Source organism: Mycotypha africana (assembly GCF_025528875.1).
Source record: "Mycotypha africana strain NRRL 2978 chromosome Unknown BDF20scaffold_9, whole genome shotgun sequence".
In the NCBI taxonomy this organism is placed as follows: domain Eukaryota; kingdom Fungi; phylum Mucoromycota; class Mucoromycetes; order Mucorales; family Mycotyphaceae; genus Mycotypha; species Mycotypha africana.
This window is the reverse complement of record NW_026515733.1, coordinates 681688-697054: the sequence shown is the minus strand read 5'-3', so window position 1 is coordinate 697054 and position 15367 is coordinate 681688. Positions and strand designations below refer to the sequence as shown.

The following is a 15367-nucleotide window of genomic DNA, read 5'->3' as shown; positions in this document are numbered from 1 at the left end:
TTGTGCCAACAATGAAGTGCGTATAGTGAGCACCGGTAGTTCCATCAGGAACTGACACTTTATCACCTGGTGCCCTAGAAGTATATCGCATAGATAGTCATACAAGATAGTTACTGTTGGTCTTTAATGTCCAACATGACGCCAAACGATCATCTGATGCCAAAACAAATGATGATTTTTTTTCTGGCCCTGCGGAGCACTCAGTATATGATTTCCCAGTATTTGCGTGATTTCATCCAGCATTTGTGGTATTTCCATACCTCCTATAATATAAAGACGAATTAGACACATCTGCAAAAACTAGACTCGTTATTACGATCATAGAATCGTGATAACACCTATACACGTAACCTTGTACTCTAAAGACATACGCATACATAATGCTGCATTCCTACTGGTTGAGAACGAGTATTTAGCTCCTTTTTTTTTTGTATCTCTTTCCTTTCCTTCTTTCTTTTGTTGTCAATTCAAACATTCAGTTCGCTATGAACGCTTCCCTCTCTGATTTTCAGTGTATAATAAAAGGACTAAAGGAGACTCATTTCACCTTGCAGTTTCATATCAATTATAAGTCGCGTTCACTAAAAAACATATGACAACCACAAATATCACAGGATTACTATAAGTAAGGGTCGGAAGCGTGCCGCCGACAATATGGTCAATATGCTTATCAATGGGAACTACAAAGTATAATAAGCAATTGAGGTTGAAGAAGAAAAAGGATCGAGACAGATGGCTAAAGAAGAATATGACAGAACGGCCTTTTCTAAACGAAGAAAGAAGAGGAAGAGAAGAAAGAAGATGAAGCGAGGGAACTAGACGAAGTTATCGCAAAAAAAGATAGGTAAGGTTTTTAAATGACAAGTACACCATCCACTATCTGCACAAAATATTTACAGAGGTTCATAGCAATTCCGTAAAGAACAAGTGGAAGCCTGACCCCTTCAGTGTAGGCGACATTAGAAAGGTCCCTCTGATTGTATTTGGTAGTGGCATGTTCGGGAAACCTGCCGTGCCCATCCAAGGCCACAAAACTGGTGCCGTTGGGGTTCTTTGGGATGCTTTCACGCGAAGAGAGGCTGCTGGCGATTTACTGACGATAACAATTGATGAATACAAAACCTCTCGAATATGCAATAATTGTCGTTCCAACAATCTTGAAGCATTGAAGACAGTTCCCGGCCAAAGTATCCTTGCCTGCAAAACCTGTTCGATACTTTGGAACCGGGACGTCAACGCTGCAAAAAACATGTTGGCAATTAGCGTGTCGATTTGGAAGTCAACTGGAAGACCTACTGACTTTTGTAGAAAACCAAGGAAGTCACCTCATCAACCGCTTAACAGGATCCTCCAATCGCTATAACGAAACTGGCTCGATTTTTACAGGTAGACCCTATCTAAAAAATTGCAGTGGCGGCTCGTACATTTGCTGCGAAATCCTAAACGTCAATCTTACTTCGTCTGTAGTGATATTCTGACCCGTCTCCACCACGAGTAAAAATACATATTTTACGATAACAAATCGATAATAAACCTATCAAACTAGATTCTCAATAATGTATATCCTTTGCAAAAGATGTCGGTGCGTTTTCGTTTGTTGATGAAAAGGAAACCGCCCTTTAAAAATGTTCATGAGTCGCCTATTACATAACAAAGAACCCTTCGAGCTTTTATCTTTCACTGTGAATCAAAATATGTACCACTCATTTTGAACTCATTTCTTTCTTCAACATTGTGAATGTATATTATACCTCCCAAGGAGCCCTTGAGTAGTCAATGAATTTTCCTCAGATGGCACTTCTTCGTGCTCCAATTCAGCTCTTCTTCTCTTCATTGTGCACGAGTCATGCTACCAGTATGCTCCAATATTCTCCTTCTTTCAAACTCACTATGTAAATAAAATGTTGAGTTGACAACAAGATTATAAAGGCTATTTTAGAAAAACTAGACAAAACATAAGAAAGCTGCGAAGGCTCCCAACGTCAATCAGTATACTGCACGAAAATGTAAGCAAAAGTATCTACAGAATATTGAAGGATATGTGCCTCACAACTGAACGAACCTCGTTTCTTTTCGCCCTGTGAGCCAACTAGACGACAGACATAAAGATCACTTGACGAGTTTTTTTTTTTGATGAGAACAAAAGAGCAACTATTGAAGAGGCTGTCAAAACTGCGTGTTTTAAATGAGTCAGAATTCGACATAAACATGACCTGTCGTGGAAGAGCTCTGTCGGCTGTTGGTGAGCCTGCTGTCGTAGAAACGCCTTCAGGGAGAGCTGTATTTCATACAGTATGGGGAGCTATCTCTTCCGCAGGCGTAATAAATGTGTCCATGAGAGAACTGGACAACGTAAAGAGGAGAGAAATAGCCGGAGCGACTAAGCGTAAAGCACCAGGTGATAGAGTGTCAGTTCCTGATGGAACTACCGGTGCTCACTATACGCACTTCATTGTTGGCACAATGGATATTATGGGCACATTTCCAGATATGCAAGGGCATCGTATTGTTATGGACAATGCTCTTGTTAAGGCAAAGGTTAAAAGTCATGCATTGAAAGACACATAAACTCTGATTATTAGTAGAATAACTGAATCTTGTGAAGAAGTTTCTCGTCAGCATATTAAAAATTGTATTCAACATTCTGTAAACTTATTTGATAAGTGCTTGAATAAAGAACCTATTTGATCCCAAACTTGTTACCCACACAATAAATTTACTAAGTGACCAACTGAATTTCATAAAAGTGACCCATTGACGGCGGCAATACAGTACTTGGCAACTGCACCCCATTTTAGATTATAATTACTGCCAAATTTAGTAATTTTTTTTTCTGCCAATGGAAAATAGAAATGACTGCCAGATTTGCTGAAAAGTCCAATGCTTTTTTTTTTTTTTTCTATTTCTTCTCTAGTGTCTCATCATTGAGAGAAAGGATATTAAAACATGTCAGCAAACAAAAAAGCTTCCAAGAAAGCAAGTAACACACTTGAGACTTGGGGTAATGAGACAACAATGAATCTCAATGCCATCATCTATCAAAATATTTTGTCTTCTCCTTATTTCAGATCTCTATAGTAAGTGTTGACATTTTGAGGCATGACAACGTTTCCCAAATACGCGTCTTGACCATACTCTTCTGTTCGAATAATCTCCTAATATCATTATTATCTATGCCATTTCTCTCTAGTTCAAAAAAGACTTTTCATGAGGTAGTTGACGAGATTTATAATGAAGGTAAAAAGTAGTTTGTCATTGCATACTTTTGATTTGCACATAAGAAACTGACATCCTTTTACGCTTTCTTTTTTTCTGTGTAGTTCACGTGTTAAGTGAGTAGTACGTTTTAAAAAGAATACCTCGTCCATGATTCAGTGAAATAAACCTAACACACAAATTCCTATTTTTCGTCAGCACCCTTCATCAAAGGTAACCAGCCCTCAACCGCCTATTGCTGCTTATTCAAACTGTGGACGCTGCGTTTAACAATTAAACAAATTGAAAATATGGTCGACCATGAGGACTCACCGTAAAGTAATCAAAAAGAGTTGTTGATAACTGCTACTTCTGTTATCTTTTATGCTGATTTTGTGCTACTCTCCTATCCTTCTTTTAGATACATTCGTGCTATTGGTTTCCTCTATTTACGTTATGTGTGTGCTCCAGCTCAGCTTTGGGATTGGTTTCAATACTATCTTGAAGAAGACGAAGAAATTACTATTACTAGTGGTCTTCATCCTCAAAAGGTGACTATTGGTAAGTTTATACGTATGCTCATAACCGAGCAGAAGTTCCAAGGAACCATGTTACCGCGCATTCCAATTCCTATTGCAAGAGACTTGGAAAAGAAATTGCAAGAATACGACATTGAGCAAAGAAGAGCCAAGGCAAGGTAAATTGTAATGCTCTTCTTTTCTATTTTATTTTTTAAAACTATCCAATCTGTAAAACCTATCATTGACATCTTGCTTTTCAACTGGGGGTATTTAGAGGCGGAAGGGGATATGACGATGATTATTATGACGAGAAAGATGATAACTACAGGCGACAACCAAGAGCTAGTCCTCCACCTGCCCGATACAGTAGAAGTAGAAGCAGATCGCGAAGCCCGTCTAGACACGATTTTATAAGAAGAGATTCTAGGTCAAGATCTAGAAGCACATCCAGACATAGATCCTATCGAAGAAGGAGCAGTAGATCGAGATCACCCCGCAGTAGTCGTGATAGAAGAGACAGAAGAGGAAATATGAGTGACGAATTGGACGATTATTATGAAGCTAGTCGTAGGGGCAACAGTAGTCGTCGTCGCGATAGATATGATGATGATCCAAAAAGATCTAGAAGCAGATCTACATCCAGGCGAAGATAAGAGTTTGTCGTATTCCTAAAACTGATGGTAGTTATCTTTATGGACTCATGACAAACGAGAATAATACTTTTGAAAAGAAGACTCTTAAATGCTCAAATTTTTATCTACAAGAAAAGAGGTAGAAATAGAAACGAAAAGAAAATAAATGATTAAATAGAGAAACGGTTTCTTTGTGAATCTGGCGTTTTAAGAGCAAAGCTTAAAAGATGTAAGGAATGGTGAATAATTTGTCTTGTAAATTTTTTATTTTTTTTTTTTTGTTTCCAGTTTTTTAGAAAATGAACCCGTTCGACCTAGCATTTTCAAAAGAATATGTATAGAGAAGGCAATCGTTTTAAAAAGTGATAGACATTTTAAGCACTTCTATTCGTTCAGCCCGTAGTCTGAATGTCATTCAACGAAAGGGAAATCCGATAAAGATTATTTTTTTATTCACGTAAATTCTTCAGCAACTGATATGTGCTGTACATCCATGAACATAAGTACCAGCCCAACAAAGCAACAAGTAAAGCTATGATATCAAAGAGCAATGCTCAGTCTTTTAATATCAATGTCATCAACTACAATGGTAAAATGTGGCAAAAGCAAGTTCAGTATGTTTACGCAGCAGGCATACTGTGATCTTTAGCTAATTTCACTTACGTTTGATAGAATTTCTGTTTGATTTAGAATGATAATTGAAAGACTGTCTTTTCAAATCCATTGACATAGGACGACTCGCTCTGTTGCTGTTGCTGCTGTTATTATTGATATCTCTCAAGAAATCGGTGGGACCATCATAAGGACGGATTTTTGCTAAGGCATGTGTGACATTATCAATATAAGCTTTTTTGGCTTTTTGAAATAATACATGTGGTTCGGATTTAGTAAGTTTTTACTGACAGATAACTGTTTAACAAGCTTGTTAGAATTGTTTACCTGTTGCTGGATGATCGAAAATGATCAAAGCACGAGTGTCAGACAACCATTTGATCTTGTAACCACCACGACTGCTTTCATAACTCCTAAAGATATCATGTAGATGATGCGTCTTGAAAGCAGGCGGAAAATCATAACAATCCAAAATATAGGTGGGTTCATCTACGATAGGCACCTCGACTATCATCCATTCAAGAGGCAATTTTATATTAGATTGGCCAAATCGACTCCCTTTTCCATTTGCTATTACGCTTTGTCTTACCGGTTGAATCCTGGTAGGGATCCAAGAGTCGACTTGCTCTTCGGCTCTTTCTTTTGTCTTCATCCTGGTAGCTATATCTATCATATTGACGAAGAATGTTTTCCCAATCTTCAGCTTGGTCGTTCTCATAATCCTGCATCTAAAAACAAAGGATGAGTTGACTCTAAGGTTATTTATTTTTTTTTCTCCATGTCTCTGTATGAATCTTACATAATCAATGTCGTCCTCACCACCCATAAAACTATTTCTGTTGGAATGATATCGATTGATAGATAACGGTCGACGGGAACCTCCTCCCATGGACATTCTTTTGTTACCGTTGATAGTTGCGTTAGAACCGGTGGAGACACTTGACTCTACTTGCAAATGGTCATCAGCTCCGTTGCCATTAAAAGAACTTATTGATGAACGGTATCTATTCATGCTACTACGTTGGTTATTGTGGCTATTGTAATGATGATGGGTTGGCGGAGGGATTAATGTGGCCTCATTGTCTTCTTCAGCTTGTCGACGATGAATAGGTACATAAGCCAACATACTATTACGTTTATTTTGTTTTCTGTGTTGATAGCTATCCATTCAGAGTCTAGTTTGTCAACAGATACAAGAATAGGTTTTTAAAAGGTATATAAGTAATAAGGGGATGAGGGGGAAGGAATAGGAAGGAAAGGAAAGTGCAAAGAAGAAATAATAAAAAATAGGGGTATAGAAAATAAATAGGTAGGAAAGAAAAGGTAAAGTTGAAAAAAGTCTTTGAAAGATAGAGATTTTTTTAAAAAAAAAAAAAAAGCTTAATTCTTTTGTGAGTTTTAAAAATTAACAAAGAAATTAAAAGAAATGGATACATTGTCTATGATTCACACACACACATCCTTATACACACCTCTGTGTACAGGTCCCGCTCTATTGAACAACCCATTTTAACCCTAACCCTACTCTTTCTGCAATGTTTTTATGAAAAGCACCATTTTCTTTTTTCTTTCTTTCGAAACTATACTAAGTAGTCTCTTTTTTTTGGTTTCTCTTTTTTTTTTGGTTTTTTGGTTTTTTGGTTTTTAATGACCATTCTTTCTTTTCAAATTTTGATATGTTCACTCTTTCTTTTTTAACTGCTTTTCTTCCTTTTTCCTTGCAATGATAATCAACAAAAACTGCAAAGTGGTGCTGAGTAACAGCATATCAAATAAGAAAAGTAAGAGAAAAGGGGAGAGGAGTGACGGATCTGTTGTAAAACCGTGGATAAAAATAAGTCTGGATTGTAACGGTAATAATATAAAAGTTGATGACCAAAAAGAGAAACGAAGAGAACTTAATAAGGTGTATAGTAACCACCTCTGCCACGACTAAAAATAAAGACATAGAAAAATATAAAAAAGACATTTAAGTTAAGCAATGATCAATGGACTGCCGAAAAAGAAAAATAAAATAAAATAAATATATACGTACCCTCTACCACGATATCCATACATGGGTGAATGACCGTAGTAAGGCTGGAAACCCCCACGGAAACCTCCACGTCCTCTTCCTCTTCCACGAGCTGAGAATCCTGGTACATTTGTACGTTTAGGTGTTACTTTTAATAGACGTGCACGGAATAGACTTTCATTCAAGGCACAAGCTGCTTGAACGAACTGAGGCTCGGCAAATTCAATATAAGCATAACTATCATCCATTTCAAAATGCATAAAGTTAATAAATGTATCTTGCGAGAGGCAATAGATGCTTCCGTCAACTTTACCCCTTGGGATGTCCAGTGAATTTGTCGCATAAGATGGTAACTCGATTGATGGTACCGCAAGATTGGAAATGAGCTTGGAGTTCTTCCGGTGAAGCACCATAATCAACCTATTCAATAGTCAAAAAATGTTATTCGTCAGTTGAGCTTTTCTAGAAGCAGATGTTGCAAGGGAGCCATTTTCTTTCTTCTTCATCTTGTTTTTGTTTCCTTACATTGCCAACGTAAACTGAACGACTATCAACTGTTTCTTTGTCTGCGGCAGTCAGAATCCATAAAAAGATTAGTTTCCAACACTGTATTATCCCGTAATACAACAAAAATATGGGGTTTCTTACCTTCTTCCGGATGCAATTGTTTTTCAACTTCGGCTTGCATGTCACGCAATTTTGCTGCTTCATCTTCCATAGCCTTTACGCGTTGTTTCATTGCTTCCACTTCCTATTCAACGTTTGGCCGATCAAAGTCATGTAGATAAGTCTTCGATCTGTAGATGGTTGACCAGAATGTTCAAATTGATCGGTCGCAAAGGGAGTCTTACCTTATCGATATCGTCTGTTGTACCATTATCAGTTGTACCAGCTGTAGAGTTATTTGTTGGTTCTGTTGATTGTTGTTGGTTCTCGCGGGCTTGAGGAACACTTGTAGTGGCAGCCATTTCTTCTTTAAGGATTGTTTTGTTGTCTTCACTCATTTTTTTACGATTTTTATTGTATCCAAGTTATGAATCTATGACGATTGACTACTAACTGAGAAAAAAAAAATTAAGAAAGCGTAGGCTAAAAAGATGCTGGAGGACTGGGCTTTTTCCGTTGTAAAAGAAAAAAAAAAAAAATGAAAAAAAAACACCCAAAAAGAATTTTAATTGAGCGAATCAGCCAAGGGGAAAGCGAACGCGAAACCCTTTTTTGAACAGCCAAATCGCGGACTTTTCTTTCTTCTTTCTTTGTCACTGCTGCACCCTAGGGTTCATGCAAAATGCCTAAAAAAACAGATCAGAAACAATATAATGCAGTACTGAAAAAAATAGAATGTTTATTATTTCGTCTCTTGTCTATTTTGTATCATATATTGGCTATGTGTATGTCATCTATGCAGTACAGCTATTGTCAATTGATAAACTGGGTTTGTAGTGGTTACGAAAAGCTCTACCCTATCGGTCTATCATTTTATGCATCTCTTCGTTTTTCAGATGCGTCCAGATACTTGTCATTGACAAATTGAGCATTGCACTCAAGCTTTTAGTAAAGGGTTGTAATTGTATAAGTCTTGATTTCAAATACTCCAGTCTTTACAAACAAACGTTCTTATAAACACAGTTCTCCGGGTTATCGGGGCACATCTTAGCAACTCATCATCTTACCAATATCCGAAAGTTACACCGATAGCTTTTAGAACATTTGTGGAGAAAGGAAGGGGAGTCACGTATGGGATTCAGAAACTGCATATGAATTGAGAATACACATTAAATCAGTGTCTACATCTTTTTATTCCCTTAGTATCTTTTCTTCATAACCGACTATTTATACCCTTGGTCCTATTCAATTCCTGTAACCTCCTTTCCTGTCATAACAAGATGAAATCCTATGGTCAGGAAGAAGCCTCACCGCTACTAGCAGGTTCTGCTTCCACCAAATATCATTCACAGCAAAATTCCAAAGATACTATCGAATCAATTGGTTGTGTAGAGGAAGCAGACACCATTAAGCAATTAAGCAATAAAGTAGTCGGCCGCTGTGCCTCGCCAGTTCCAACCGTTGTTACCTACAGTAGTATTGTTGAAAATGAAATTGCTAGTATTACAAGTACTGCATCTGATCTTTTGAATGGAGCATCTATTTATGCTGTCTTTGCTGGGTATGACGTGAACAAATCAGGAAGAAGAAGAAAAAAAAAAAAAAAGGCTTCTCATTCACCCTCTGAAAACTCTTTTGTAGATTATACACAGCTGTGATATTATCATCCCTAGATTCATCCATCGTGGCTACTATTTACCCAAAAATTGGTACTGATTTCAAAAGGTGTGTATATACTGTTCAAATTGTCAAAATAAGGTTCTTTTAAGATCCATTGTAGGTGTGCCACAAGTAATAAACATTGCATAAACCTTATTTTCATTACATAGATCAAACGAAATTATATGGATTGCTACCTCCTATATGTTGAGTTATACAGCTTTACAACCGCTATGTAAATGAAGCAGACTAGATTTCTTACGTTTACAGAATACACACAATGACTCTAACAAACCAAACTGAATGAAATTCCATGATTCTTCAAATAGATGGACGCATTTCAGACGTGTTTGGACGCAAGTCAGCTTTGTTGTTCGCAAGCACTGTTTTCTTCATTGGATCCTTGTTGTGCGGTATGGCGAATAGTTTATGGGCGCTGGTTATAGCTCGCGCCATTGCTGGTATAGGTGGAGGTGGAATAAACTGGTATAGTAGACTAACTTATGACTCTGTCTCAAATGACGTGCCTTGATGTGATTTTGATCTAACATGTTCATCCAATAACAGTATGACTACTGTTATCACGGCTGATTTGATACCTTTGAGAGAACGTGGAAAATTTCAAGGTTATGGTAACATCGCTTACGCTGTAAGTGACTTTCACCTCTTATACGGCCCTGTTGTTGTACACACATGTTGTGGCACGTAGCAATCAAACGTAGAAACAGGAACAGAAAAGAACTAATACAGAAAATTTCACTTTTCGGGCTACATCTCATTCATTTTGCAGACGGGCTCCGTTGTAGGTGCGCCATTAGGAGGATTTATCAGTGATTCAGTGGGTTGGCGCTTTTGTTTTTACCTCAATCTACCTTTACTGCTCATCACCATTTACGTGGCCACAAGGATTTTGACCAACTATAACTTAGAGGAAGAAAATGCCTCTGTCCTAGGTGGAATAAATGCTGGTCAAACATTCCGTGAAAGGCTCAAGCGCATTGATTACGCAGGTGCCATCACCATCGTTTTGGCCGTCGTTAGTTTTTTGATTGCTACTTCTTTAGGTGGTAACATTCGTCCTTGGACTGATTCAATTGTTGTATCTTGTTTCTCGATCTCTATCGTCCTTGTCGTGCTTTTCTGTATCATTGAGGCTAAATACGCTCTTCACCCACTCATGCCATGGGAGATCATCTCCAGTAGAACGCCTTTTGCCTGCTCTTTGACAAATTTGTGGTGTACCATGTCTACCACTTCCCTTATCTATATAACTCCTTTGTTTTTTCAGACTCTATTGGGTTTCAGCTCTTCAAAAGCTGGTTTCTACGTTCTTCCTAAAGTAGCTGCTGTTTCTTTGGGTTCGGTTCTCGCAGGCAGGTATATGTCACGGGTAGGAGAATACCGTAAGATTACTATCTTTATGTCTTTTGTCGGATTGGCTTCCATGATAGGTTACAGTTGTTGGTCAGCTCAAACACCTACATGGTTTATGTTTATATGTCTCATGGCAGATGGATTGTCTATGGGAACAATTATTGTCACAACACTGATCGCTATGCATAGCTGTGTGGATCATTCAGGTTTGTAGAGTCTTGTCCTGTCGCATAAAACATAAAAAAGCTATACTCCCATTGACAATGATGAATCATCATTCGGCTTCCCTATCTTTATAGAAATGGCAACAGTTACCTCAATGTCTTATCTCTTCCGGTCGGTAGGCGCCGTCATCGGTATATCGCTCACATCGGCTATTTTTCAAGGTGTAGTGAAGCACATTCTTACTGAAACACTTACAGGGTCTGATGCGGATTTGGTAAGTCATTTATTCGAGCAATTCATAACACTTAGTTATGCTATCTCACTGGTTTCTATCATTGTAGTATATTGATATTGCTCGAAAATCAATCACAGAAGTACGTCAGCTGTTACCTCCAGACGTATTGGAGGTCGTTCTTGACGCATATCAAGTTGGTTTACAGTATACATACATTGCCTGCGCTGGGTTGAGTTGCTTAACAGTTTTATGCTCATTATTTATTGAAAGTTTTGATTTGTCTACAAAGAAGAGCACCAGTAGACGAAAATAATATGTACAATTATATTACATTGTAGAACAACTTAAAGAATTGCAATTCTCAATATAAAATGTTTTAAACTTCAGGAGTGTGCGTTTCCAACAAAGAGGCAAAGGAAAAGAATAAAAATTACAATTATGCCAGACGCAAAGGTCTGGAGCGTATTTTAATGTATCTGAGGAGAAAACACAATCTTGCGGGCAAATTGTCTACATGAACCGTATGTTTATGCTGTTCATAGATAATACATTGTTCAGACGTATGAGATACGTCTGATTTAGTTAGCATGCTTTTACGACGTCAAAAATAAGTTACAGAGTTCAATATTGAACCATCAGCAAAAGAAAAGGTCCGTTCAATCAACTATGTTATGATTCTTTAAGTTGATGACAACGACTACAATCGAGATCAATCTTTATTTTGAATAAGCTCATCATTTTCTAACAACTATGCTTTATAAGTATAAATTTGTTCACATAAAATAGTAGGTTACCCTTGACAGTAAAATAAACACAAAAAAGGCATCACCATTCTAACGGATGAACAAATTCTACAACTCTTGTTGACAAGTACAATCCTCTTTTATGGGATTGTAGTCCTATAATATTTTTTATTTATAGTCTTGAAGAAGACACAAGAGCACCACCATCAACGACAATCACTGCACCTACAGTGTATTGTCCTGCACGGGAAGATAGGTAAATACAAGTACCAGCCACATCTTCAGGCGTACCTACACGACCTACAGGCACGCCAGCGACAATAGCATCGCCAAAATTCTTGAGAGTAGCGGCCATCATTTTTGAAGGAAATGAACCCGGTGCAATAGCATTAACAAGAATATGTTCTCTGCCTAGTCTACCGGCCAAGTGACGGGTTAAATGGTGAACAGCAGCTTTTGAAGAAGAATAAGCATATGTTTCCAATCCAGGAGGCTATTCATTAAAAGGATGAGGAATAGTTAGCTACGTATAGCATAGGTTACCTATAAAGGAAAGAATAATTCTTACAGCTTCACCGTTGATAGAACCAATATTAATTACGCGAGCAGGACTGTCTGCTGTAGCATTTGCCCTCAAAAGTGGAAGGCAACTATGAGTTTTTTTACGATTGCTTTCTATATCAGCATCATGACATTGAATCATGTTCTTTTGTATGTAGATATTTGATGGTGCGAAATACCTACGCTTGTGTTAAGCTAAAAATACGTGTTACGTTTAAATTCATAACCTTTTGAAAAGCAGCATCAGGGTAATCATCTAAAGGTGCCCCCCAAGTAGCACCAGCATTGTTCACCAAAACATCCAAATCTAAAGTGCATGAAATACCATTTGAAATTCAAATTAGGCTTTCTTCCATGAAATGTATATCAGCTGCAGAATCCTTTAAAGTTGCAATACGCACACTTTTCACGACTACTCAAATCGCTAACGAGTTTTTTTACATCTTCCATCTTTTGTAAATCTGCAGGCAGCGCAATACATTGACCAGGGCCTAAAGCTGTCAATTTGGCAGCAACCTATATTGCACATAGAATTCATATCGTGATTCAGCTACGCACTGAAAGTCAACGTTCTTGAACCCCATAACTGCTTTTTACCTTTTCACAAGCGTCTACTGAACGGCTACTGATGTAAACTTTAGCTCCACCTTGAACAAAGCCCTAGAATTGTTCAAGAACTACCTCAATATTGCTATTTTTTTCTTTTTCTTTGTTTCTTTTCCGCCTAAAAAAGCTACTACTTCACTGTTGCTATCATTTCACCGATACCGCGAGATCCGCCAGTAACAAGAACGACCTTGTCCTTAACATCAAATAATTTTTGAACGTCCATATGTACCGGTTAGTAGAAGAGGATGTATAATGCTCTCTCAAGGACAAAACAAGGAAATGAAAGAAAACGTAATTTATAATGCGAGCAAATATTGTGGGGAAATTCCACAATTAACCGAAAAAGAAAACTCAGTCAAAATCGATGACTAAAGCAATTCACTCTGTAAAATAGCAGAGCCAGCTGTATTGAGCAGAATGTGCATTGAAAATACCATGCACAATAACTGTCGGTCACGGTTGTCAATGCTATAGCCTTCCCGCTGTTTTAATTTATTTATGAAGCGATTTCATGGAGCTTCAAGTGTGAAAAGACCATAATCGTATGGATGAGGTGTCTTCTAATGGTGAGCCGATAATGGCCACTATTTTGTCTTCGTTGAAATCCAGTTTCTCGACTTTACAAAAGGGTAACTCCATCATTGCTGATAGGTTGTCGAAGATAGGGATGGTAACAGGAATATCAGATGGTACTAGAGCGCTCTGCTTCAATAAACTATCGTGAAGGTTCCATATTTTGATACAAGATCTATCGGCACTAATGAGCTTCTGCCTTAGGGCATCTATTGCAATTGCTTCAACCTTGTATGTATGTCCATAAAGTATATTCTGCTTGTGTATATGCAACCTACTGATTTCAGAGGAAGGTGATGTGGGTGTCACCATGTATTTTTCTATAGTATTATTATCATATGCTGTAATTAAATGAGGCGGTGAATAGGCTATAGAAGTGACCATAGTAAACGAAGTTCTGTTGGTGGGTAATAGTGAATAAGCGAAGTCTGTTGACAAAGGATAGCTTTGAACATCAAGACTCTGTTTTGAAGACACTATATCATTTTCGGAAACGAGAAGCTCCTATATAAACGTACACGAAAACATAGCGTGTCAATGAAATCCATGAGGCCCTGAATCAGAGAAAATAAGAGAAACCTGAAATATACCTGAATGCCTACAGTTGCAGGATAACTATTGCCAGCTGCAATTACGAAGCATATCACTATCTTCCACAGATTGTTCGGACGATTTCCAAAGACTGTCTTGCAAGGGAAAACATTCAGTGCAACTGATTTCCAATCATATGGACACCGAAATTGGCGAATCAACTTGACTGTAGCAGATTCTATATGATATATGGAGATAGTATCATATGCATGCACAGTTAAAATTGGGTATTCCAGAGAAACAGCAGACACATCATTGTTTGTTCGTCCACACACTGATTTTACATAAGTAAAAAGTTCTATGATGTTTTCCTTTGACAAATCTTCACAACCAGCTCCCTTGTTTGCTATCTCCCACAAAGTGAATCCTCCATTTGAGTAGCCAGCTACCAAAATTTTCTTCTTCACTTCCTGCTGAGTAAACAGCTTGAATTGGGTGATACGTGTATTGTCCTTAATATCATCTGCTTTGAATTGATATACTAATGTGGCTGTAGATCCATTTATATGTGCCATGTATTTCCACACTTCTACTGTAGGACTGTTATTGCGGTTGGTGAGGAGCATATTGTTGTAGACCTGTACATGACGAAAATGAGATGAATTGTTCTGATTTACAGCTTGAAAAATAATATCGGATATTTGACAATGGCCTATCAGCAATGAGATACGTTGAAGAACGATGAGTATTTAATACAATAGCAATAGTGATATAATACATACCTAACAACCAATTACGATGGACTTTATATTTTAGCTTCCAACTGCCTCTATATTTTGAGACAGTTTCGGCTCTACGTTGAGAGTTGAGATGATAATTGTCCTTTAGAAGGTCGGTTTGAGGGATTCGATATTTTATTCGAGGTGTATGGAACCGTTTGTAAAAGAGTGGTTTCCACAGCTATTGGATGTTAAGGCTACTGCTTTAGCTATAAGCATCGTAAACAATAGTTGTCTTTTCAACATTTACCATTTCGTCATTAGCCATCACCGACCATCGATAGCTCACAGCTGCGCATTGTCGTAGATCTCTCGGGGAAAGATAACTAAATACTTTCAAAACCAACTCTTTCGAGAAAATGTTGGCTACGAAGTCGAACCTTTTCGTTTGTATATCCTTAAGGTTGTGTGTTAAGGCTGCCTTTATACTTCTTTTTCTTTTCTTTTGTGTAGGCAGATCAGCATCCAACGTTCTCTTACTACTGCTCATTGCTTTAAACCTGATCTACAAAAATAAACTGTAAAAGAAAAGCCAAAGTTTTTTGAGTTACAAACTCA

At 37.7% G+C, this 15367-nt stretch overlaps 7 protein-coding genes across 7 annotated transcripts; 3 read left to right on the top strand and 4 right to left on the bottom strand.

The window, feature by feature from the left end:
• Window positions 1-2208: 2208 nt before the first annotated feature.
• On the top strand, window positions 2209-2568 carry BDF20DRAFT_825227 (uncharacterized protein; the record flags this gene model as incomplete). The annotated part of the gene is made up of 1 exon (XM_053077956.1): window positions 2209-2568. One exon carries the CDS (start codon window positions 2209-2211, stop codon window positions 2566-2568), a length of 360 nt encoding a protein of 119 aa, XP_052933472.1.
• A 378-nt stretch (window positions 2569-2946) lies between these two features.
• On the top strand, window positions 2947-4369 carry BDF20DRAFT_915480 (PRP38 family-domain-containing protein; the record flags this gene model as incomplete). The annotated part of the gene is made up of 6 exons (XM_053084324.1): window positions 2947-3077; window positions 3191-3237; window positions 3321-3332; window positions 3415-3529; window positions 3617-3892; window positions 3991-4369. 6 exons carry the CDS (start codon window positions 2947-2949, stop codon window positions 4367-4369), a joined length of 960 nt encoding a protein of 319 aa, XP_052933471.1.
• Window positions 4370-4565: 196 nt separating this feature from the next.
• BDF20DRAFT_885922 (uncharacterized protein) lies at window positions 4566-6249 on the bottom strand. The gene is made up of 4 exons (XM_053081957.1): window positions 5760-6249; window positions 5550-5688; window positions 5288-5467; window positions 4566-5203 (listed from the first exon to the last, which is right to left on the bottom strand). Exons 1-4 carry the CDS (start codon window positions 6126-6128, stop codon window positions 5004-5006), a joined length of 888 nt encoding a protein of 295 aa, XP_052933470.1. The 5' UTR covers window positions 6129-6249; the 3' UTR covers window positions 4566-5003.
• A 609-nt stretch (window positions 6250-6858) lies between these two features.
• BDF20DRAFT_838001 (uncharacterized protein) lies at window positions 6859-7942 on the bottom strand (the record flags this gene model as incomplete). The annotated part of the gene is made up of 6 exons (XM_053079110.1): window positions 6859-6892; window positions 6996-7211; window positions 7288-7394; window positions 7500-7540; window positions 7623-7725; window positions 7826-7942. The coding sequence occupies 6 exons, from the start codon at window positions 7940-7942 to the stop codon at window positions 6859-6861; spliced, it is 618 nt and encodes a 205-aa protein (XP_052933469.1).
• An 840-nt stretch (window positions 7943-8782) lies between these two features.
• On the top strand, window positions 8783-11460 carry BDF20DRAFT_885912 (major facilitator superfamily domain-containing protein). Its single transcript, XM_053081956.1, has 8 exons — window positions 8783-9141; window positions 9222-9305; window positions 9410-9474; window positions 9569-9725; window positions 9807-9888; window positions 10030-10819; window positions 10913-11052; window positions 11120-11460. Exons 1-8 carry the CDS (start codon window positions 8861-8863, stop codon window positions 11324-11326), a joined length of 1806 nt encoding a protein of 601 aa, XP_052933468.1. The 5' UTR covers window positions 8783-8860; the 3' UTR covers window positions 11327-11460.
• Window positions 11461-11715: 255 nt separating this feature from the next.
• Window positions 11716-13309, bottom strand: BDF20DRAFT_885906 (uncharacterized protein). The gene is made up of 6 exons (XM_053081955.1): window positions 13063-13309; window positions 12915-12977; window positions 12719-12833; window positions 12501-12624; window positions 12325-12406; window positions 11716-12249 (listed from the first exon to the last, which is right to left on the bottom strand). Exons 1-6 carry the CDS (start codon window positions 13147-13149, stop codon window positions 11929-11931), a joined length of 792 nt encoding a protein of 263 aa, XP_052933467.1. The 5' UTR covers window positions 13150-13309; the 3' UTR covers window positions 11716-11928.
• Window positions 13310-15356, bottom strand: BDF20DRAFT_885905 (uncharacterized protein). The gene is made up of 4 exons (XM_053081954.1): window positions 15060-15356; window positions 14813-14990; window positions 14090-14742; window positions 13310-14003 (listed from the first exon to the last, which is right to left on the bottom strand). The coding sequence occupies exons 1-4, from the start codon at window positions 15297-15299 to the stop codon at window positions 13446-13448; spliced, it is 1629 nt and encodes a 542-aa protein (XP_052933466.1). The 5' UTR covers window positions 15300-15356; the 3' UTR covers window positions 13310-13445.
• Window positions 15357-15367: the final 11 nt, after the last annotated feature.